This window comes from Microcaecilia unicolor, chromosome 4 (assembly GCF_901765095.1).
Source record: "Microcaecilia unicolor chromosome 4, aMicUni1.1, whole genome shotgun sequence".
Lineage (NCBI taxonomy): Eukaryota > Metazoa > Chordata > Amphibia > Gymnophiona > Siphonopidae > Microcaecilia > Microcaecilia unicolor.
In genome coordinates, this window is record NC_044034.1 from 172806797 (window position 1) to 172832140 (window position 25344).

The window sequence follows — 25344 nt, forward strand, 5'->3', positions numbered from 1 at the left end:
TATAGCGAGGTTACTAACCTGTAGCAGGTATTCTCCGAGGATAGCAGGCTGATTGTTCTCACTGATGGGTGACGTCCACGGCAGCCCCAGGATCGGAAAATCTTCCTAGCAACAGAAGTTTGCTAGCTCTCGCGAGATCCGCATGCATCACGCATGCGCGACCGTCTTCCCGCCTGCTCCCAGCGTGCTCCTCAGTCCAGTATAGACCAAAGACAAGGGAAGACATAACTCCAAAGGGGAGGAGGGCGGGATTGTGAGACCAATCAGCCTGCTGTCTTTGGAGAATACCTGCTACAGGTTAGTAACCTCGCTTTCTCCGAGGACAAGCAGGCTGCTTGTTCTCACTGATGGGGTATCCCTAGCCCCCAGGCTCACTGAAAACAACAAACATAGGTCAACTGGGCCTCGCAACGGCGAGGACTTAACTGAGATTGACCTAAACACCAACAACTGAGAGTGCAGCCTGGAACAGAATAAAAAAGGGCCTAGGAGGGTGGAGTTGGATTCTAAACCCCAAACAGATTCTGCAGCACCGACTGCCCGAACTGACTGTCGCCTCGGGTATCCTGCTGCAGGCAGTAATGAGACGTGAATGTGTGGACTGATGACCACGTCGCAGCTTTGCAAATCTCTTCAATAGTGGCTGACTTCAAGTGGGCCACTGACGCTGCCATGGCCCGAACACTATGAGCCGTGACATGGCTCTCAAGAGTCAGCCCAGCTTGGGCGTAAGTGAAGGAAATGCAATCTGCTAGCCAATTTGAGATGGTGCGTTTCCCGACAGCCACTCCCCTTCTACTGGGGTGGAAAGAAACAAACAATTGGGCGGACTGTCTGTGTGGGCTTGTCCGCTTCAGATAGAAGTCCAATGCTCTCTTGCAGTCCAATGTGTGCAACTGACGTTCAGCAGGGTGGGTATGAGGACGGGGAAAGAATGTTGGCAAGACAATTGACTGGTTAAGATGGAACTCAGACACCACCTTTGGCAAGAACTTAGGGTGAGTGCGGAGGACTACTTTGTTATGATGAAATTTGGTATAAGGAGCATGAGCTACCAAGGCTTGAAGCTCACTGACTCTACGAGCTGAAGTGACTGCCACCAAGAAAATTACCTCCCAAGTCAAGTACTTCAGATGGCAAGAATTCAGTGTCTCAAAAGGAGGTTTCATCAGCTGGGTGAGAACGACATTGAGATCCCATGACACAGTAGGAGGCTTGATAGGGGGCTTTGACAAAAGCAAACCTCTCATGAAGCGAACAACTAAAGGCTGTCCCGAGATAGGCTTACCTTCTACATGGTAATGAAAAGCACTAATTGCGCTAAGATGAACTCTTACAGAGTTGGTCTTAAGACCAGCCTCAGACAAGTGCAGAAGGTATTCAAGCAGGGTCTGTGTAGGACAAGAACGAGGATCTAGGGCCTGGCTGTCACACCAGACGGCAAACCTCTTCCACTTGGAAGCATAACACCTCTTTGTGGAATCTTTCCTGGAAGCAAGCAAGACTCGGGAGACACCCTCAGAAAGACCCAAGGAGGCAAAGTCTACGCTCTCAACATCCAGGCCGTGAGAGCCAGGGACTGGAGGCTGGGATGCAGAAGCGCCCCCTCGTTCTGAGGGTTGGAAAACACTCCAATCTCCACGGTTCTTTGGAGGACAACTCCAGAAGAAGAGGGAACCAGATCTGTCGCGGCCAGAATGGAGCGATCAGAATCATGGTTCCACGGTCCTGCTTGAGTTTCAGCAAAGTCTTCCCTACCAAGGGTATGGGAGGATACACATACAGGAGGCCCTTCCCCCAATGCAGGAGAAGGGCATCTGATGCTAGCCTGCCGTGGGCCTGAAGTCTGGAACAGAACTGAGGGACCTTGTGATTGGTCTGAGTGGCAAAAAGATCTACCAAGGGGTGCCCCACGCTTGAAAGATCTTGCGAATGACTCTCGAGTTGAGAGACCACTCGTGAGGTTGCATTATCCTGCTTAACCTGTCAGCCAGACTGTTGTTTGCACCTGCCAGGTACGTGGCTTGAAGAAACATGCCATGACGGCGAGCCCAAAGCCACATCCTGACGGCTTCCTGACACAGGGGGCGAGATCCGGTGCCCCCCTGCTTGTTGATGTAATACATGGCAACCTGATTGTCTGTCTGAATTTGGATAATTTGGTTGGATAGCCGATCTCTGAAAGCCTTTAGCGCGTTCCAGACCACTCGTAACTCCAGGAGATTGATCTGGAAACCTGTCTCCTGGAGGGACCAACCTCCCTGGTGTGAAGCCCATCGACATGAGCTCCACATCCCAGGAGAGACGCATCCGTAGTCAGCACTTTTTGCGGCTGGTGTGAAGCCATCGACATGAGCTCCCCACCCCAGGAGAGACGCATCCGTAATCAGCACTTTTTGCGGCTGAGGAATTTGAAAAGGACATCCCAAGGTCAAATTGGATCAAATCGTCCACCAATGAAGGGATTGGAGAAAAACTGGACAACTAGATGACGTCTTCCAGATCCCCCGCAGCTTGAAACCACTGGGAAGCTTGGGTCCATTGAGCTGATCTCATGTGTAGACAGGCCATGGGAGTCATGTGAACTGTGGAGGCCACGTGGCCGAGCAATCTCAACATCTGCCGAGCTGTGATCCGCTGAGATGCTCGTACCCAGGAGACCAAGGACAGAAGATTGTCTGTCCTGGCCTCGGGGAGGTAGACATGAGCAGTCTGGGAGCCCAGCAGAGCTCCTATGAATTCTAGTCTTTGGACTGGGAGAAGGTGGGACTTTGGATAATTTATCACAAACCCTAGTAGCTCCAGGAGTTGAATAGTCACCTGCTTGGACTGTAGAGCTCCTGCCTCTGAGGTGTTCTTTACCAGCCAATCGTCGAGATAAGGGAACACATGCACTCCCAGTCTGCGTAAAGACGCTGCCACTACCGCCAGGCATTTCGTGAACACTCTGGGTGCAGAGGCGAGACCAAATGGAAGCACACAGTACTGAAAGTGCCGTGTTCCCAGACAGAATCGAAGATACTGTCTGTGAGCTGGCAGTATTGGGATAGGAGTATAAGCATCCTTTAAGTCCAGAGAGCATAGCCAATCGTTTTTCTGAATCATGGGAAGAAGGGTGCCCAGGGAAAGCATCCTGAACTTTTCTCGGACCAGATATTTGTTCAGGGCCCTTAAGTCTAGGATGGGACGCATCCCCCCTGTTTTCTTTTCCACAAGAAAGTACCTGGAATAGAATCTCAGCCCTTCCTGCCCCGGTGGCACGGGCTCGACCGCATTGGCACTGAGAAGGGCGGAAAGTTCCTCTGCAAGTACCTGCTTGTGCTGGAAGCTGAAAGACTGAGCTCCCGGAGGACAATTTGGAGGTTTGGAGGCCAAATTGAGGGCGTATCCTAGCAGGACTATTTGGAGAACCCACTGGTTGGAGGTTATAAGAGACCACCTTTGGTGAAAAAACTTTAACCTCCCTCCGACCGGCAGATCGTCCGGCACAGACACTTTTATCTCGGCTATGCTCGCCTGGAGCCAGTCAAAAGCCTGTCCCTTGCTTTTGTTGGGGAGCTGCAGGGGCCTGAGAAGGCGCACGCTGTTGACGCGAATGAGCGCGCTGGGGCTTAGCCTGAGCAGGCTGGTGGGCAGGTGGATTGTACCTACGCTTACTATAAGCGTAAGGAGCATTCCTCCTTCCCCCATAAAACCGTCTACCTGTTGAGGAAGATGCTGAAGGCGTCCAGTGGGAGAGCTTGTCGAATGCGGTGTCCCGTGGTGGAGCTGTTCTATCACCTGTTCGACGCACTCACCAAAAATATTATCCCCCCGGCAAGGAGCATCCACTACTGGACCCTATTCTCCAGGTCAGAGGCATGCAGCCATGAGAGTCTGCGAATCACTATACCCTGAGCAGCAGCCCTGGATGCTACATCAAAAGTATCGTAGGCACTCCTGGACAGGAATTTCCTACACGCCTTCAGCTGCCTGACCACCTCCTGAAAAGGCTTGGCCTGCTCAGACGGGAGCTTATTGACCAAGTCCGCCAGCTGCTGCATATTGTTCCGCATTTGTGGATACTCGTGTAGAGCTGGTAGGATTGGATCTTGGACACGAGCATAGCAGAATGGTAGGCCTTCCTCCTAAAAGAGTCTAGAGTCTTAGATTCACGCCCCGGGGGCGCCAAGGCGTAATCTCTACTACTCTTGGCTTTCTTGAGAGCTGAGTCCACAACTCCAGAGTCATGAGGCAACTGGGTCCTCATCAACTCCAGATCCCCATGGACTCGATACTGGGACTCAACCTTCTTGGGAATGTTGGGGTTACTTAACCGTTTTGCCCAGTTCACCATCAATGTCTGCTTGAGGACGTTATGAAGGGGAACAGTGGACGATTCCTTAGGTGGTGAAGGATAGTCCAGGACCTCGAACATCTCAGCCCTGGGCTCGTCCTCAGTAACCACTGGGAAGGGAATGGCTGTAGATATTTCCCGGACAAAGGAGGAGAAAGACAGACTCTCGGGGGGGAGAAAGCGTTCTCTCAGGTGAAGGAGTGGAATCGGAAGGAAGACCACAAAACTCCTCATCAGAGAAATACTGGTGTCCTCCTCCGCCTCCCCGTCGGTATCGGACACAAGTTCATGAACTTCAGTCCGAAGCCGAGCCCGTCTCGACGCCGCCAAGAAGAAGACTCCCGTGCCGGCGGCGACGAAGCTCCCTCCAGCGACGTCGGCAGGGAGTCCTCATGGGTGGCAGCAGACGCTGGTGCCGCAAGTGGTACCCGCGTCGCAGTCTGCACCATGGGCGGAGAGCCAACTGCTGCATCTCTCAACGGTACTGCCAGCGCAGGCACCGGCGGTACCGGAGCAGAAGGTCGCAGCAGCCTTTCCAGAATCTCTGGAAGTATGGCTCTGAAGCGCTCGTCCAGAGTGGCTGTTGAGTAAGGCAGCGGGGCCGGTACCGGCGACGAGCTGAGAACCTGTCTGGGCCGCGGAGGCGGTACCGGGCTGTCCGGAGCAGAGCGCATCGACACCTCTTGTATGGAGGGCGAGTGGTCCTCCCGGCGTCGACGCTTCATGGGTACCGAATCTGTGTCCCGGAGCTCTTGGTACCGCGAAGGGAAGGTGACCGATGACGGTGCTTCTTCGCCTTCGCGCGAAGAGGAAGATGTGGAATCCAAACGTCTCCTCTGGGCCGGGTCTGAAGGTGGTCGGTCCAGGGAGGCCTGCACCGCAGGAGCCCTCGAGGCAAGTGGAGACCCACTCGATGGCCAGCGTGGGATCTCTGGACAGCCATCACCTGTGCTCCGGATGTCGATACTCCCTCCGATGCCTACATCGATACCGGCGATGACCTCGGTACCGCTGGCTCCGTCGATGTCGAAGGACCAGACAAGGCTCCGAACAGGATGTTCCACTGAGCCAATCTCGCCGCCTGGGTCCTCTTTTTTAGCTGGAGGCACAACGTACAGGCGTCCGGGCGATGACCCGCCCCGAGACGCTGAAGACACAAAACGTGTCTATCAGTCAGTGAGATTGTCCGGTGGCACCGTGTGCACTTCTTGAAGCCGCTGGCAGGCTTCGATCACATGGGCGGAAAAATCGCGCCTGCGAGGTGAAACGTGATGATGCCAAAAAGAGGGGCACGAAAAAAGGGAAAAAACCTGGACGGGCGACGAAACAGGCCGCACACGGAAAAGAAAGGAAACTTACTTGGGAAACTTCGAAGAAGTAACGGAAAACAAATTTTTATTTTTTTTAATATGCACAAGAGGAGAACGAAGAAACTAGCTGAAAAGGCACGAAATCCGCAGCGAAGAACGCGATGGGGGCCTCTCTGGGGCATCGAATGAGCGATACACGTCCGTTCTGACCGTGGAAAAAGAGACTGAGGAGCATGCCGGGAGCGGGCGGGAAGACGGTCGCGCATGCGTGATGCATGCGGATATCGGGAGAGCTAGCAAACTTCTGTTGCTAGGAAGATTTTCCGATCCTGGGGCTGCCGTGGACGTCACCCATCAGTGAGAACAAGCAGCTTGCTTGTCCTCAGCGAAAAATAGGTTCCTACCAGGTGCCCTGTTATAGGACTGCCGTTATAATGCACAAAAGGAACTTTAAAAACATCAAGGTCAATAAATCTGGAAAAACTGCAACCATTATTGGTATTTGACAAGTACATGGTGAAGTGGGGCAAAGTTCAAATTTATAGGCTAGTTGTCACTCTGTGAAACTTTCTCTAATTAAATGGGGACTTCTACTGCACAAGGTTCCCTTGCAGCTTATGTGTCTGCTCGACTCACATGGGCATGCACATTTGTTTGTTCTTGTATTTATTTGGTTATTTATCTCCTGCCAAATTAAGTTGCTAGGTGGGGTACAAGAACACATCAGAAATAATAAAATACAAACAAGAGTTGAGACAGAAACATTCAATAAAAGAGTATCACTCAATCACATGAAAAGCTCCCCTATATAAAACAACCTTCAACTTCTTTCAAAATGTCCTAATGTCCAGCTCATGTTGTAAATTATCTGCAACAAATTCCATAAAGCCTGTGCAACCAATTAAAAAATCCAGGGAACAAACATATTGTTGAGCAACAGCTCTGAAAGGAGACCTACACATCAGCAGTAGCATATGTGCACCATGGACCCAACAAACACCACTCCTCTGAACCTAAAAATATTAGATATCTATTTATAGAACCTGTAGAGCACTGGTTATCTGGAGAACCGATATCTAAAAAAAAACCAAAAAAACCCAGATCTCTAGTCTGGCTCTTTTCCCTTCTGCATGGTTCATAGCTCAGATCAGCTTTTTTAAAATGCATAATACATTTTCTTCACTTATTCTCTACTATCATTTTTAAAGTATAGGGTTTTATGCCAAGATTCACTAGTAATGTTTTTGTGCTTATTATTTCATCTCTATGTGGGTGATATATTTTTAAAAACTTTTATTTGTGATTATACATAGTTAACCTCATCCCTCACACACACACATAACCTATTACTACTACTACCTTTCACCATATAAACACTAAAATGAGTAATGAGGTTAACTATGCTCCCCACTGCCACTCCCTTAATTGTACACTCATAAGTCCCAGCACAATGCTATAACACTTATTGCAGAATATAAACTGACATTTATTTAAATTTAGTAGCCTTGAGAACCATTAGAGATGACTCGTTTCACATGAACCTCAGCTCTTTTGAGTTATGTAGAGGGCAGACACTGGCAACTTTCCTTATGCAGTACAGAAACATAGTCCATGTCGTTTGGTCCGTTTATGCCAATTATGCTTAAAAACATTTCAGATAAGTAGCATTATTATTTCAAGAGAAAAGATACAGAAGATGTGAACCGATGAAGAGTAAAGACAAGTCATGAGCTGAGGTTCATGTGAAACGAGTCATCTCTGATGGTTCACAGGGTTACTAAATGTAAATAAATTTCAGTTTTAAATGAGACACACATATATGCTGCAATAAGTGTGTTATTAGCAATTTCAGCGCTGGGACTATTATGGGTGTTTGATGAGTGTACACCCCCGCTGTGATATTTACCCTTACTGTGAGAATTTGGACTCCCTTGATTGTAAACATGACAAAAGAAGAAATTAACATCCTAATTAATAAATTTTACATTTCCCTCCCTAGTAGATAATATGTGGCTTTTAACATGCCAATATTTCCACGTGTTTTTATTGGTACTACCACATAATGCAATCGTTGGACACATATGACTGTGACAAGGGAGAACAAATTTTTGTTTGGCATATCCCTGTTCTTTGTAATCAGCTCTCTTTGGAGCAACTTGAAGAGGAGTCTTTTAAACAGTTTAAAGTAAAAAAAAAAAAACTTTCAGAAAGCTTTTGGGTTTATTAATTGTGGATTCACTGTGGAAGCTACAGCTTTTAGGAGGATGTCTGCTGAGGATGTAAGTTGATAGCTGTGAGAATGGGTTCTTTTCTTTCCTTTTATGACTGGAGTTCTTTTCTGATTGTTTAAATTTTATATTGTACACCACTCTGTTAAGAAGAGTGGTATATCAAGCACTTTAAACTATTAAACTACCCAGATAAGCAAGATCCCTGTACAAGAAAGAAATATGTTTCAATATTCCATTATACCTGTATAATGCAAGACTCATGGGCAGATACTACATAATACATCTGTTTTTACAACTAGGTACTAAAATACCCCAAAGTACAATTTGTAGTTGTGACAAAACAGTGTGTTTTAAACCTGTAAAATTGCCTTAACTCTTGAAGTGCATTTCTCTAGTTTGGAAAGCATGTGGTACATGTATTTTTATGTTAAAGCTGTTATAGAAAAATGCATGCCCCCTTTTAGTTTCACTTATTGAAGAAATGAATCTTAAAACTTGTTGGCTGGGCTCTGATTGGTCTGGAGTTAGAAATTACCCAGCAGTTGTTGCATCAGTCTTAGCCCAGGAGAAAGGAGCGACAGAACTCTTTGCTGAGGCTCGGTGAAATATATGTCCTGATCTCCCTAGGTACTTTCTAGGAAGCATGCAAATGTTTAGTTAGTGTTATAATTGATCCATATTTCAGTTACCTATTGTTTGCTAATTGCACTAATTTGTTCCACTGTTCGATTTTTTAAAAGACAATAAACAATATTTAGTTTATTGCCTCTCTGTCTGGACTGACAAAGAATCCTGGTGGTTTCTGTGTTGGGTCTGTGAGTGCTTTCTAGGAACTGTGGAACCATTGGAAGTGTGGCCCCTGTAACCTAGAAATCATTGTGGATAATTTGAGAGTGGGAGACTCGCCCAGAGGCGGTTGTGATCCAGTCGGTGGGAGAAGGGTACTAGTATACAGCATAAGCGGCAGGTGCAGGTGGACCTGAGTTGTGCTGGGGATAGATTCTCTAAGTGGCCGTGGGGTAACCCCAGGTGGGTGGCCAGGCATGTTGTGACAGTAGTAATTAGGAATTCTATTGTGCTTTGTATCACTGAAGATACTGCAAGTCTCAGCTCCTTTTTCTTACATTCTCTGCTCTATATTTTATATCGTTTGGCAAAACAATGGCTTGGCTTGTGTGGCAGATACTTTGAAGAATATGCTGTACTGAAGAATCCTAGTAGCTCCAGTGATTTTGAAGAAAACTAAGTCTTATTAGACTGTGATCCCTCTTATTAGGCCAACATATCAATTATCCAAAGGGACTTAAGACCCTTTTTCAGAATTTAGTGCTAAAAACATTACATACCTGTAAAATATAACAGCTCCATCATCACAAATATAGAGAGGCCAGACATTCAATGCTGACACTTTAGGATTCCATTCCAAATCTTGGTGGATCTCAAGTACTGAAATGTCACATGGAAATGTTCCTCTACCCTGCAGAGAAGTATTTTTGTAAAAAAAAAATCTATGTGTAGATTTAAAAGAAACAATTAAATAAAACCTCCACTTTCCCAACTCACCTTTGCAAATTCTATGCTTTCCAGAGGAATTCCACTTAATGCACTAAGCTGTAAGATAAAGAGAGACCTGAACATTTTCTGTTCCCTTCTGTAAATGTGAAAAAGCACATGGAAGACAACACAAAAAGCTTAATATATGTACCACACAAAGAACCTCTTACACATTTTTCAACAGATTCCAAAACAATTTATCTCAAATGGACTGAAATGTTACAGAAGTGGTTGATTTACCGACATGTAAAACTCTTGAGGGATCTCTGCAGGCAGGAACAGATTTATGGCCACAGAATGAAATGAGGAGATGGGGCCTGTTTCATATTTTAAGATTATGGACACTGCCAGTCTTGCTTTTGCAGTAGGCAGGAACTGTAACCCCTAATTTGTTAATCCTTAAAAGTTTTACAGAGTGCACTATATATTCTATATATGACTTCTGGGGTAAAATGCAGTTATGAAACCAGTGTATAGTTGTTGTAAACGTTAGTAGAAGGTGTGCTAAAAGTTCAGGCAACTGGGATATGAATCCCAGTCCTATTTTTAACAACTCAAAAATGCTAAATGTTGACTCCCTCCAATTAAACAGGACTCTCATAGTATTAACATCTTTATTTGGTATAGTAGGAGAAGCAGTGACAGCACCTGCAAACATAATAGGGTGATAGCCTGTTTGGTGTGGGTGAACAACATTTGGAAAGAGCAAGGGTCATTAACAGGTTTTTCTGGATAGGAAAATTAGTCCTCATGCGTGTAAAGTACAATACAGAAAAGTGTCAACTCTCTTTGTGAACAGGAAAATGATTGGTTTTGCTATTGTTAGGAGAAGATGAAACAGAGCTCTCTGCTGAGACTGAATAGGGGAAAGAAGAGGGTTCCATCAAGGATGGGGAGAGGGCAATAACAACAAGAAAACATATCTATCTCTGTTTTTATGACCATGGGCTGCGACAGACTGGGAGTTTCTATGATAAACAGAGGTGTCAAAAGGTATTGAAAGCATTCCAGCAGATTAATAAGCCACTGATCTCTACGGCTGGGGGAGAAGCGTGTACTCTGACTGCTGCATTTTAATAGGTTTTTCTCATGAGCAGAAAAATGGTTGTCTCATGTATAATTAGAAATTAATTCACCTTTTCTTTCAGTTCATCAGCACTGCTGCTTTCTAACACAACTTCTTGGAAAGGATCTAGCTTCATTTCTGATGGTCTCCATTGTCGGGACAGAATAGCGAGCTGTGACATGGATTTCATTTTTTCTACCTCTGCAGAAGATATGGAGTGATACTGTATAACTCTGACTTGAACAATCAAAGAGCCCATTTACAACCGATAAGGCCATTCTCAATTTCACTGTGCAGGATAGTATGAAAAGGAAACTGGTTCCTACACCAAAGGTATCAAAAATAGCTCATGCATTCATATCTGTTTGGAAGCCATAAGGACTGGAGTTGAGAACCACTAAACTATTGAAAGTAGAGAAACATTCTCACCAATTTACAGAAAAACATTTTCAACAACTGCAAACAAAGAAAATACATGAGAGAAGAATGCATGAGATTAGAATATATCACACTATATACATTCCAGACTATACAGCACCTCACAAGTGTCCCTGGAGATAGCAACTGATTTTTATGCTAGTTAAATTTTATAATGAAGTGGAGCCATAGTTACATACATGTGTGAACAGGTATGCATGTACCAATGAGACACTGTTTTGACTTAAGAATGCCAAATTATGAATCTAACCACCTCCCCATCTCCTCCCAAACTAAGTTCTGCTGCAATGTTACAGGTGTGGAGGAACTGCCGCACATGCCGTAGTGTGTTTCCTGGTGCACAAAGAGTGGGGAATGGAGGAAGGCTGGACAAACAACAGGGTCAATGAGATTAAAAATTTATTGCTATGATATGTGCCAAACAAGATAACATAAAATCAATACTCAAGACTCGACACGGCACCATGTTTCAGCACGGAACGTGCCTGCCTCAGGAGTCTACAATAAAAACAAAAGTGAAAATAGAAAAATAGTAATAATAACTAACATGAATATCTATATATATATATAAATATATATATTCATGTTATATATATACTAGCCGTTGAGCTCGTTAAAACGGGCTAGTATGGGGTTTTTCCAAGGCCCCCTCCCCTCGCCGCTGCAGGCCCCCCCCCCGAGGTCGCCGCTGCTGGTCCCCCCCCGGAGTTGCCACCGCCACCACCCCTCCACCTGGCCCTCTCTTCGTTATTGAACTTACGTCGCCGAAACGCAGCACGCAGATCTCCCGTCGGCCTTCCTTCTCTGCCTGTGTCCCGCCCTCGTGTGACGTAACGTCGGCGAGGGCGGGACATAGGCAGGGAAGGAAGGCCGACGGGAGCTCAGTTGATCTGCCTGCTGCGTGTCGGCAATGTAAGTTAATACCGAAGAGAGTGCTTGGGTCGGGTGGAGGGGGGGCGGCGGTGGCGACTCCGGGTGGGGGGAGCGGTAGCGACGTTGGCGGTTCCCTCCCTCCCCTTCGCGCAGTTTCTCTCTCTGTCCCGCCCCTGTCATCACGTATTGACGTGGGGGCGGGACAGAGAGGGAAGTCTCTACTGCGCATTTGCGGGTGAGTACAGTCACTCGCCATTTATATGTTTGATATCAAACACAAATAATGTCAGCTAAAATAATATGAAATGTGATAAAACATACATAGATGATTCATACATAAGATATCATAAGTCATTTCAACAGAAAAAGTCAACTAATAATGACTAGATACATACAATAAAATCTATTTGCCATGACATGACCATATTCAATTAAAAAACCACAAGCACATAAAAAACAATAAATATACTGTTAATGAACACACTTACGTAAAAAGGTGGACAAGAATTAAGTCAAAGTGTTGTTAAAACATTGGAATGGTAAAAAAAGTGAAAATGTGTGTAAAATACTGACCTGACAATATAAAGGTAAAGATAAGATGGTATTGCTAGGTAGAAATGGAGTAGTGGTCTGTCAAAAGAGAGAAAGAGAAAATGTATGTATGTACACAGTAGAATGGATGGTGCTGGAATGAAAAGAAATAATATGTTTCTCTGTTGTATAGGAGAAGGCGTACCTGTAAAAAGACTTTGCATGCATAAATGATGCACTATGCAAAAAACACTTGTGGCAATGCAAGGCCAAATGCTCCTGCAAATAAAGAGAAGCAAATGATGTATTTGGGCATGAAGGCATTGCAAAAACGGTAACTGCCCCTGATCTACATAGATAAATATTATGATGACTACAGAGGGTTATAGTAGGATACGTGAAAATACTAATGTGGAAACATAATAGGGAAAAATACATGCAAATGTACTGTGCTTAATAAACTTAAAGAGCAAAAATGCTAAATCAAAAGTGAAAAAGGAAAAAGAAGCAAAACCATAATGTAGTGTTGCTGCGATAGCTAGAGTGACAGTGTCATGCTGCAAAAATCTCCTGTAGACCAAAAGAATGTGTGCCAGCAATAGGTAAAACACGGGAATAAGATTCACAAAAAAGGGGAAATGGACATACATATTCAAGTTTTGTATTAGGACAAGACGGGAAAACAAGTGCAGTGCGAAAGCTCGGAAAACAAGTAACAGGTGCGTATGCTGTTAAGAAATACAGAGAGCCAGCGATACTGTGTGCGAGTAGCAAATTACCTGCAAAAGATATGCAAGGCTTTATGGAGAAAAGGCAGCAGAAAGGAAACTACATAAAGACATTGGTGCCTTTGTGACTACAAATACCGAAAATTGTATGAACTTACCGATAAGAGTTCAAAAGTATATTTAAGCGTCAATGTTAATATCCTTTACATAGGAAAAACAGAAATCGGTACTGGCCGAGATTTAAAGTGGCGTTCAGAGAGCGGGAAAATCCGCGCATGCTCATCAGGCATTGTAGGCAATAAACTTGCCGGTAATGCGGGCTTGTCTGTACTCAGAGAAGTTGCATGTTCGCTATTGGCATGTTTTAAAATTGAGATGATAGAAGAATTAAAAGTAAATAGAACACATACTGAAAAAAGGGGAATACACAAACAAATGAAGCGTTATACTTAAAAGGTATGCCAACTGGTAAAAATGAAAAGAACGTGTTGGGGAGCTGGAAAATATTATTATTACATTTGTACCCCGCGCTTTCCCACATAATGCAGGCTCAATACGGCTTACATAGTAATTTGAAATACAAAATTAATAGAATTTTAATAAAACAGTAGTAAAACAATGTAAAGTTGGGCTTTGTAGTGTATGATAAGTTGAGCTAGATAATATATGACTAGGATAAAAGAGGGTAGACAGGATAGGATAGTGTAATTTGGGAGAAAGGGTAAGGAGGGATAAAATTAAGGAGAAATGGAAAGAGAAGGATGGGAGGAATAAAAAGGGAAAAAGTGAGAATACAGGAGAACCAAGTGTCCTGATGAATAAACCACAGAGGAGTAGACGTGTTTAAAAATGATCTAAGAGTATGTAAAACCTTTCCAACAACACGCATAAAAATAAATATAGATATCTTAAAATATTGATGAATGGTGGTAAAACATAATCAACGTAAATAAATAATATGATTCAACAGTCAAACATTTATAAGTGTGTATAAAATGATACAGGGAAAAATTATTCTGCTAATATGGATTGATGATGACGATGCCATAAACAGAATATGGCATGAAATACTATAGATAGAAAAAAAATGATGCAATAATAACACAACAGGATGCAGAGAACATATTGATTAGTGAATTCAAAAGAATGGGTGGAAATCAATTTCTTGATTAATGCCTGATGGAGTGACAGTGTTGAATTCGTAGATAAGACGTTCTTCTTGTAAAAGTAAGTTGTTATTATTTCTGCGCCAGTGGGATTTAAAGATTTTGAATACCATGAATTTTAAATCTTCAATAGAATAATTTGCACTGTGCCAATCATTCACCAATGGAGCAGTTTCAACATTCCTGTTTATGCAATTTTGGTGTTCGATGATGTGGGTTTTAATCATACGATTAGTCTTACCAATATATAACAGCTTACAGGGCCATTGAATGACGTTAATGACATTGGGGGTGTTGCAATTGGATGTATGCGTTAGTGTGTATATCCTATGCATAATAAGATGAATAAATCCGGATATTTCCCAGACCGCATTTCTGATGTCCATAGTGAATTTCAGATGGTCATGCTCCTATCTCAGGAAGTGTGGAAAGTAGGAGAATCTCCTTCAGGTTTTTTTCCTCTTGAGCAGGCAACAGTCATAAGTGTTTATCCCTGAAACGCGTATGATCTTCCAAGATATGCCAATGGCTCCTGATGATCTTCTTAATCTTATTGGGTGAGAAATGAGTATACCAGTGACCATAACTGAAGCCTTAAGAAAAATTTACCACTCTCATAGCTTCTTACTCAGAAGAATTTGTTCAGGATTTGAAGATTTTCATAAATAGTCACGCACCACAGCACAAAGATTCACTCAGAATCTTTGCAGACATATCCAATGGCTATATAAAGACGTGCCAGAAGGAGAGAAGAATATTGTTAGAACCAAGAACAAATAAAGACACACCAGATATTGTCTGTACTCTCTGATATTCATTTCTCAGGCAATAAGATTAAGAAGATCATCAGGAGCCATTCACATATCTTGAATGATCATACGTGTTTCAAGGATAAACATCTGACTGTTGCCTATTCAAGAGGAAATAACCTGAATGAGATTCTTGTGCCTGCCACACTTCCTGAGATAGGAGCATGACCATCTGAAATTCACTATGGACACCAGAAATGCGGCAGATGCAGCATCTATAAGAATGTCTGGGGAAACATCCGGATTTATTCATCCTATTATACACACTAAAGCATACATCCAATTGCAACACTTCCAATGTCATTTACATCATTCAATGTCCCTGTAAGCTGTTATATATTGGTAAGACTAATCGTATGATTAAAACCTGTATCATCGAACACCGAAGTTGCATAAACAGGAATGTTGAAACTGCTCAACTGGTGAATCATTGGCACAGTGCAAATCATTCTATTGAAGATTAAAAATTCATGGTATTCAAAATTTTTAAACCCTACTTGTGCGGAAATAATCTTCACAACTTACTTTTACAAAGAACAACAACGTCTTATCTACGAATTCAACACTATCACTCCATCAGGCCTTAATCAAGAAAATGATTTCCGTCCATTCCTTTGAATTCACTAATCAGTATGTTCTCTGTATCCTGTTATTATTTCAGCATTTTTTTCTATCTATAGTATTTCATAGCATATACTGTTTATGGCATCATCATCATGAATCAATATTAGCAGAATAAGTTTTCCCTATTTCATTTTATACACACTTTTGTTTGCCTGTTGAATCATATTATATATTAACATTAGAACGATAATTATGTTTTGCCACCATTCATCAATATTTTAAGATGTCTACATTTATCTTTATGTGTTTTTAAAATGCTGGAAAGGTTTTACCAGAGTTTTTTTGAAGGAAAAAAAGGTATTGGTACTCATTGTGGGCGGGGTCACCATCTACAGCTGTGCCCCTATGGTAGCCAAACCCACAGTAGCCACACCCCTTATACCAGCCATGGTGCATATAATTAGGCATCATTTAAATTTTATACCAATATAGGAGAAAAAAAACTTGTAATTTTTTAATTATAATTTCTATAAGCTGTTACAGCTCCAGTATACCCAGTGCAAAATAAGACAGCAGATGTAAATTCTCGAATTCGATATATTCCAAACACTAAAATGAAAATAAAATGATTTTTTTCTACCTTTGTCTGGTGACTTTGTTTTTCTGATCATGTTGGCCCCAGTCTCTGATTCTGCTGCTCTCTATCTGTTCTCTTAACTCTGCTTCCAGGGCTTCCTTTCCATTTATTTCTTTACTTTCCTCCTTTTTTCTTCATTTCTTGCCCTACATCCATAAGTAAAAGCTGGGTCCTCCGTGGAATTGACTGGAGGAGGTATAACACGGTTCCAGCTTTTGCCTATTTTTTCATCCATATGCAGTTTTTCTCCTCTCTTCCCTTTACCTCATCTCTATAAGCATGCATCTCTTTCCTTTCTCGTCCCTCCCTTCCATCCATATGCATCTTCTTCTTCTCTCTTCCCTCCCCTCCATCCATGTCTAGCATTTCTCTTCTCTCCCCTGGCCTCCAGTCTATCCATCCATGTACAACAATTCTCCTCTTGCCTCTCCATCCATTTCCAGCATGTCTCCTCTCTTCCCTGCCCTCCTCTCTATGTCCAGCGATTCTTTCTCCCCTTCCCCTCCCATCTCATCCATGTCCAGTGATTCTCCTTCCCCCGCCCTCTCCTGCCATCCATGTCCAGCGATTCTCCTCTCCCCGTCCTCCCTTGCTAGCCATGTCCAGCAATTCTCCCTCCCTCCCACCACCTGCCAGCCCCCTTCTCCCATCTGAGACCCCCCCTTTTCAGCCCCCCCCATCCCAGTCCCTACCTGCTTACCCTCAGTTTCCCGTACAGCCCTCTTCTCTCTGCCACCCAGCCCCCAGCATTTTTAAAATCTCTGAATTGGCAGCGCAGCACCTCACGTCTGCAAAACAAGCAGATCGCCTTGGGCCTTCCCTCATTGTGTCTCAACCTCATGGAAATAGGAAGTTACATCAGAGGAGGGTGGGACACAGTGGGGAAAGGCCCGAGGCGATCTGCTTGTTTTGCAGATGCAAGGCAATGTGCTGCCAATTCAGAGATTTTTAGTAAGCCACTGCTTGAGAGGTAAAAAAAAAAAAAAAAAAAAAGCACTGGGTTTTACATACTCTGTTAAATGTTTTTAAAACACGTCTACTCCTCTGTGGTCTAATTCATCAGGACACTTGGTTCTCCTATATTCTACATTCCCCTTTTTCATCCATACTTTTATTTTCCAGCTCCCCAACAAGTTCCCCTTTCATTTTTTTTTTTTCATTTTTACTAGTTGGCATACTTTTTAGGTATAACACTTCATTTGTTTATGTATTCCCCTTTTTTAGTATGTGTTCTATTTACTTTCAGTTCTCATATCATCTCAATTTTAAAACGTGCCAATAGCGAGCATGCTCCTTCTCTTAGTAAAGATAACCCTGCACTACCGGCAAGTTTACTGCCTACAATGCCTGATGAGCATGAGCGTTTTTTTCTTGTGCTCTGAACGCCACTTTAAATCTCGGCCAGTACCGATTTCTTTTTTTTCCTATGTAAAGAATATTAGCATCGACACTTCACTATACTTTTGAACTCTTATCGGTAAGTTCATACAACTATTGGTATTTGTCTTTATGTAGTTTCCTTTCTGCTGCCTTTTCTCCGTAAAGCATTACAGTGCTTGTAGCCAGTACCATTTTGGGTAATCTTTATATATTTACTTTTCGTATCTTTCTGTTTCACAGCCTACATATCTATTGCAGGCAATTCGCCACTCGCACACAGTATCACTGGCTCTCTGTATTTCTTAACGGCACATGCATCTGTCACTGGCTTTCCGAGCTTTTGCACTGCACTTGTTTTCCCATCTTGTCCTAATACAAAACTTTGAATATGTAAGTCCATTTCTTTTTGTGAATCTTATCCCCGTGTTTTACCTATTGCTGGCTCACACATTCTTTTGTCCACAAGTAGAGGAGTGTGGTAGCCGTGTTAGTCCACTCTTAAGGTTATCAATAGAAATCAAACAAAATAAAACATGGAAAAGAAAATAAGATGATACCTTTTTTATTGGACATAACTTAATACATTTCTTGATTAGCTTTCGAAGGTTGCCCTTCTTCCTCAGATCAGAAATAAGCAAATGTGCTAGCTGACAGTGTATATAAGTGACTTTATTGTCACTTATATACACTGTCAGCTAGCACATTTGCTTATTTCTGATCTGAGGAAGAAGGGCAACCTTCGAAAGCTAATCAAGAAATGTATTAAGTTATGTCCAATAAAAAAGGTATCATCTTATTTTCTTTTCCATGTTTTATTTTGTTTGATTTCTATTGATAACCTTTTGTCCACAAGAGATTATAGCAGCATTGCACTGTCACTTTAGCTATCGTAGCAACACTACATTATGTTTTTACTTCTTTTTCCTTTTTCACTTTTTGATTTTGAATTTTTGCTCTTTAAATTTATTAAACACGGTACATTTGCGTGTATTTTTTCCCTATTCATTATGTTTCCACATTAGTATTTTCACGTACCCTACTAACCCTCTGTAGTCATCATAATATTTATATATTTAGATCAGGGGCAATTAGTTACCGTTTTTGCAATGCGTTCATGTCCAAATGTGTTATTTGCTCTCTTCATTCTCTCTTTTGACAGACCACTACTCCATTTCTACCAAGCAGTACCACCTTATCTTTAACTTTATATTACCAGGTCAGTATTTTACACACATTTTCACTTTTGTTACCATTCTAATGTTTTAACAACACTTTGATTTAATTTTTGTCCACCTTTTTACATAAGTGTGTTCATTAATAGTATATTGTACTTATTTTATCTTTTATGTGCTTATGTTTTTTTATTTGAATATGGTTATATCCAGTGGTGTGCTGGTAAATTTTTAACAACAGGCTCTCTCCCCGGTCCACCTCGGCGCCCCCCCCCCCCCCCCATCCACGTCTGCGCCCCCCCCTCCCCAAATTGCAGAGCTGGCTATAGCCGGGGGGAGGGGGCAATGCATTACTCTCTCCAGGAAAAAAAAAATTAAATGATCCCAGGTTCCAACCTAATTCATGTTTAATATGGGATAAAATGCCATAAATAAGTAAATAAATATAAACTTTTAACGTTCAGCACCTGATTCTCAAAGTGGACATATTCCAAACACTATAATGAAAATAAAATTATTTTTTCTACCTTTGTTGTCTGGTGACTTTGTTTCTCTGATCATGCTGGCCCAGTATCTGATTCTGCTGCTATCTGTTCCCTTGACTCCGTTTCCAGGGCTTCCTTTTCCATTTATTTCTTTTCTTTCCTCCTTTCTTCTTCATTTCTTCATTTCTGGTCCTCCGCAGACTTGACTGTACAGTGGATCCAGCTTCTGCCTATTTTCTCCATCCATGTGCAGTTTCTCTCCTCACTTCTGTCCAGCAATAATTTTGACCTCCTGCAATCCTGCCTCCCAAATGCCTGCATCCCTTATGCACTGTCCATTCTGCTCTAAGACGGGTAAGGTGGCATATTAAGGACTGCCCAACCTAAGACACGAGGTTTGGACTCATATTGGGATTTATACTGTGGAGATATGAATGAGCAGGAACAAATATAACTGGAGGTATGAGGTATGAGAACAGGAATAGTCTGTCACTACAGTGACAGATCAGGTACCCAGGTTTGCTTCCATCTTGCCTCCCAGAAAAAAAAAAAAAATAAAGAAAAAAGAGGTGTGGAGATGTCAGGATTGCAGGAGGTCAAAATTATTGCTGGACATACTTATATTAATATGAAATCAGTTTGACAATATTAAACCACCTTCTGACCTCTGATAAACTCTCCCCCCTCTCCTGCAGGAACCATTGAGGATGAAATGGGCCAAATGGTGCTCAGAGAGGCCTGATAGCCCTTTGGTTTCTCAATTATTCTTGATTAACATACCTTTTGTTCCATTTGGGAACAGGGCTTCAGAGCAACCAAATCTACAGTGAGGCTCTATCACTAGGGATTTCAAACAGGACAACCTGTGAAAGATGTCACCTTTCCTGACTTCAGAAAGTATCTGGAGCTCTGTAAAGGAAATAATTGGGAAAGAGAAGTTTTTGATCTCTCTCTGCTCCTGTTCCCTCTCAGTTCTTATTAAGTATAAAGCAGAGCTCACTAGGGCTCTCTCTCTCTGTGTCTTTCTCTGTGCAGCAGAGCACAGAGCTCAGCTTGGGGTCTACTGCCCCCCCTCTCTCTGTCCCCGGGCACTTCTCTGTGTCCAGGGCACTAGGTCTCCCTCTTTCTTTCTCCCAGCAGCAGAGGGCACGGGACTCTGCTGGGCTGTCTTTGTTTCTTCTTCTTTCTCTGCACACCTCCATCTTTAGCCACCAGAGCACCTGGCTCTGCTCCCCCCCTTCTCAGACAGCCCTAGTCCAAGGTTTCTTTCTTCCTATGAACAAACACCCTATCCTTTCTTTCTCCCTCCCTCTAAACACACACCCCAAGACAGCTTGTACCCTTTTTCCTGTACTAAGTGCAGTGAGCCAATACATATATGCAAATATAATATACTTTATATATCCAAATCTGTGTGGATTGCGTATTCTTTGGGAACCCACTGCCTCTGTGAAGTGGACTCTGGGACCACCCTAGACAACGATAGCTGACAACTTCCTTTTCCCTCATCTAATCACCTTCCTCTATCTTCCCTTCATGTCCAGCATTTCTTCTCTCTCCCTTCCCTTCATCCATGTCCAGAATTTCTCTTGCCCTCCCCTCCATCCATGTCCTGAAACTCTCCTCTCTCCCTTGCCCCCCTCTACCCATCCATGCCCAGCAATTGTCTTCTCTCCCCTGCCCCCCCTCTACCCATCCATGCCCAGCAATTGTCTTCTCTCCCCTAGAAATGGATGAGAGCGGGAGGGGAGGGTGGGGGCGAAGGACAATCGCTGGACATGTTTGGGAGCGGGAGGGGAGGTAAGCATGGCCTGTGATGGCGCCCTCCTGCCATGCTTACCTCGTGTAATGGAGCTGGCTCGCCCCGAACAACTGGCTCGCAATAGCTGTCAAAATTTAACAAGCGGCTCTTGCGAGCTGGAGCGAGCCGGCTGCAGCACACCACTGGTTATATCATGGCAAATAGATTTTAATGTATGTATTATTAGTTGACTTTCTGTTGAAATGCCATGTATCTTATGAATGAATCCTCTATATATGTTTTATCACATTTCATATTCTTTTAGCAGACACTGATATTTGTGTTTGAGATATATATTAATATTCATGTTAGTTATTATTATTTTTCTATTTTCACTTTTGTTTTTATTGTAGACTCCTGAGGCAGGCACGTTCTGTGCCGAAACACGGTGCCATGTCGAGTCTTGAGTACTGATTTTATGTCATCATGTTTGATACATATTATAGCAATAAATTTTTAATCTCATTGACCCCTATATGTCCAGCCTTCCTCTGTTCCCCACTCTTTTGTGCACCACTATTGTTTTCGTGGGAGTTTTGCATTGAGTTACCTTTTGGTTAGTGTGTTTCCTAACCCTTTCAGGAAAGATCTAGAACTCAGTTATCACCCACATGTGATGAGTGATCTGCTTGTCTTCATAGAAATATTTTTGTCACAACAGGTTAGACACATGGGCTTGAATCTTGGGGATAATCTGCTAAACAAAACGTTTGAAAGGGAAGACACTGCTGTAGAAACATACAAAAATGAAGGCAGATAAAGACCACGTAGCGTATCCAGTCTGCCCATCCATGCCATCTACTATCTCTTCCTCTTCCATAGAGATCCTATGTACTTGTCCCAAGCTTTCTTGAATTCAGATACTGTTTTTGGCTCCACCACCTCCACCAGGAGGCCGTTCCATGAATTCACCACCCCTTGTGTGAAGAAGTATTTTCTCAGGTTACTCCTGAGTCAATCCCCTTTCACCTTCATCCTATGCCCCCTCACCTCCTATGCATTTATGCCATAGAGACATTTAAACGTCTCTATCATATCTCCCCTCTCCTGCGCTTTTTCCAAAGTATACGTGTTGAGATCATTAAGTTTGTCCCCATATGCTTTATCATAAAGACAACTGACCATTTTAGTAGCCACCCTCTGGACTGACTCCATTCTGTTTATACCAATTTGAAGGTGCAAGTCTCCAGAATTATACACAATATTCTAAGGGGCCCTTTTACTAAGCCGTGTAGGCGCCTACGCACGTCAGTATTGAACTACCGCCTGGTTACCATGTGACCCTGGCAGTAATTTCATTTTTTACACGCGCCCACTAAGTGTGCCAGAAATTTTCCAGCACACGTCGCTAACCCTGTGGTAATCAGCATTGTACATGTGTAGACCATTATCGCCTGGTTAATGTGTGATATCTTACTGCTAAGTCAATGAGTGGCAGTAAGGTCTCAGGCCCAAAATGGACATGTGCCAATTTTTATTTTGCTGCATGCCCATTTTCGGCCCCCCCCCCCCCAAAAAAAGGGCCTTTTTTGCAGATGCTCTGAAAAATGGACCTGCGCGCGTCCAATACATGCGTCTACACCAGCAAAGGCCATTTTTTGCCACACCTTAGTAAAAGGATCCCTAAGTGAGGTGTCACCAGAGTCTTATACAGGGGCATCATCACTTCCTTTTTCCTACAGGCCATTCTTGATCATACAATGCTCTAAAAAAAACAACTTTTCAGTAAGAATATCCTGCCACCATCAGTAGCAATCTATAGAATGGAGATACAATACAAATACATATGTTATTAATCAATTTTAAGTTATGCAATATTTATTACCATTAAGTACTTCTAAAAAGACTTCCCAATTGGTTGAAATGTTAATATCTTCCTCATAGACATGGTAATCAAGAAATATAGTGCCAGGGTTCTTCCAAGTTTTCTTTCTTAGGCGAAACCTGTGAAAGAGGATTTAGGCCAACATTAACCAACTATCCAGCAACAGGGCAAGCAAACTCAAAAGATGCCTCAACATCCCTTATATTCTTATGTCATGCAGTATAGAAACACAAGTAAGACCAATGGTGTTTTTTAAAAACTAAATACTAGAGGTCCAGAATGAAAACACTACTGTCATCAATTAGAACCTATTGAATTTGACTTTATACATTATAAAAAAAAAAAAAAAGGAGGGAACATCAGCATCTAGTTTATTATGGCTGCTTTACCTTACCAATGGTGATTAACTATGTTGTATTATTAAAAGACTACCTACTTGTCTATGCTGAGGTCTAACCCACATTGCTCCCTGAGCTGAGGCAGCAGCTCTTCTTTCGACTGGCGTACAGTCATTCCTTTAGAAAAAACTGCATCCAAGAGAAACTTGCAAGGCTGTCAAATATAAAACAAACACAGATGAAAAAAAAGCAACAAAAAACAAAAACAGAAAACAAAACAAAAAACAATAAGAAAAACCACATTACTAAAAATCTGCATAGGGATTGCTCATTATTTGGTTGTACCAGGTATCTGGGAGTTTTGAAAATATCACCTGAAATCAAGAGCCTACAATCCTGGAAAACTGTTCTGATTATATTTCAGCAATTTCAAGTGGTCTAACAAAGCTACCACGCCATTTTATTCAAGTCGTAAACAAGAAAATCCTGCTTGTCAGGCACCTGGAAAACTGTTCTGATTATATTTCAGCAATTTCAAGTGGTCTAACAAAGCTACCACACCATTTCATTCAAGTCGTAAACAAGAAAATCCTGCTTGTCAGGCAATCAATAATAGATGGATAAAAAAAGTGGTAAATCTTGCAAAGGTACGAAACAGCAATTTCCCAAGCAGGAAAAGTTACAGGTACAGTCATTACCCTGTTGATCTGCCTGAGGAGCAGTGCGCTGAGGAACATTTACTTTGGACAGCACCATGGAATTCTTGACGACACATGGAGAGAGACTAGAGAATTAAGGTGATGCCCATACTAAACTGGTCAAGACCACTTTCTGCTTTTCTGCACTTTCAAATTTTATTCAACACTCAAGACTTCATAAAAGCCCAAGTCTCCAGACTATTCTCATCTGGCCACGACATAGTGCTGTTTTTGCCTGTTTGTGAATAAGTTAAACTAACAAAGAACCACCACAATAGAAATCATTTCACCTATCGTTCTGGTAATTATGCTTGACACTGGTCAAACAGGTATCAAACAGAATGATGACTTTCTCTATTTCCAAGAAGAGACAGAAATAAAAAAATAACTGGGGAAGCCAACAGCAAATCACTCAATATCTGCCAAGAAACTGTCACGCAAGTGGCAACCCTCACAGTCATTCATGACTTAGTACTTGTTTACAGAGTATTTTTACCTTTATGCTAATTCTTACCCTTTATTCTCTTGACCTTAAAAAATAGATAATGCAACAAGAAATTGTATCTAGAACTAAAAGGAGCCTACATTTCAAGAAGCACATGTGCATGTATTCATGGTCCATGTATATGTGTGGATTCAAAATAATATGTCCCCTTCTCTCTCTTACAGTCTTCAGGTCTATGGGAAGTAAGGGAGAGGAAGAGGTACATAGACAGAACAAATAAACTTGTCAGGGACAAGCACACAAATGGAAATCTCATAAGTTGCACTTTCCTAAAAAAAAAAAAAAAAAGTGTGTGTGTGTGTGTGTGTGTGGGGGGGGGGGGGGGGGGGGGGTTAAAGTCATCTTCAACTGAATCCATTACAGAAATAGCTGTTACAGCATTGTTTTTGATTGGTGGTAGATCTGTGTTAGGCAAAGAGAATCTTACTCGTTGAAACCTTATAGTAGTTCATCATTTGCCATGATGAACTATTATGATCTGTGGTTTACTGCAATTTGTAACAAAAAACAGTGGGAACCACCAGGCAAATAAGAAAATAATCCAAACATGCTAATGATCCCTCTGACTCTTATGCTTCTCGGTTTCTCGCTTTAATATCCTCTTTCAATCTTCAACTGTGCTCCACTACCCCCACTCACCAGAATGGCCACTGTCTTGATCTTATCCTCTTCTCAAACTGCTCACTCTCCAGTTTCTGTGCCTCAGCTCTTCCCCTCTCTGATCATCATCTGATAACTTTCACACTTAAACACCCTCCTCCCCAGTCCTGTCCAATCTTAACCAATACATTTAGGAATCTTTAGGCTACTGACCCTTCTACTCTGTCCTCCAGTGTTTCAAATCTCTTCTCTATCACTATGTTATCCAAGTCTGTCAATTAGGCTGTCTCTTCCTAT

General features: G+C 42.7%; 1 protein-coding gene across 4 annotated transcripts in view; it reads right to left on the minus strand.

The window, feature by feature from the left end:
- Positions 1–25344, minus strand: part of USP47 (ubiquitin specific peptidase 47) — a 309973-nt gene that overhangs the window by 3765 nt on the left and 280864 nt on the right. For 3 of the 4 annotated variants that reach the window (XM_030200979.1, XM_030200978.1, XM_030200980.1), the window contains exons 23-27: positions 23343–23458; positions 22907–23025; positions 10568–10698; positions 9441–9488; positions 9224–9354 (exon numbers count right to left, since the gene is read on the minus strand). In XM_030200979.1, coding sequence (XP_030056839.1) covers positions 9224–9354; positions 9441–9488; positions 10568–10698; positions 22907–23025; positions 23343–23458 — 545 coding nt within the window. The remainder of the gene's footprint in view (positions 1–9223; positions 9355–9440; positions 9489–10567; positions 10699–22906; positions 23026–23342; positions 23459–25344) is intronic. The other variant, XM_030200981.1, reaches the window with a different exon arrangement.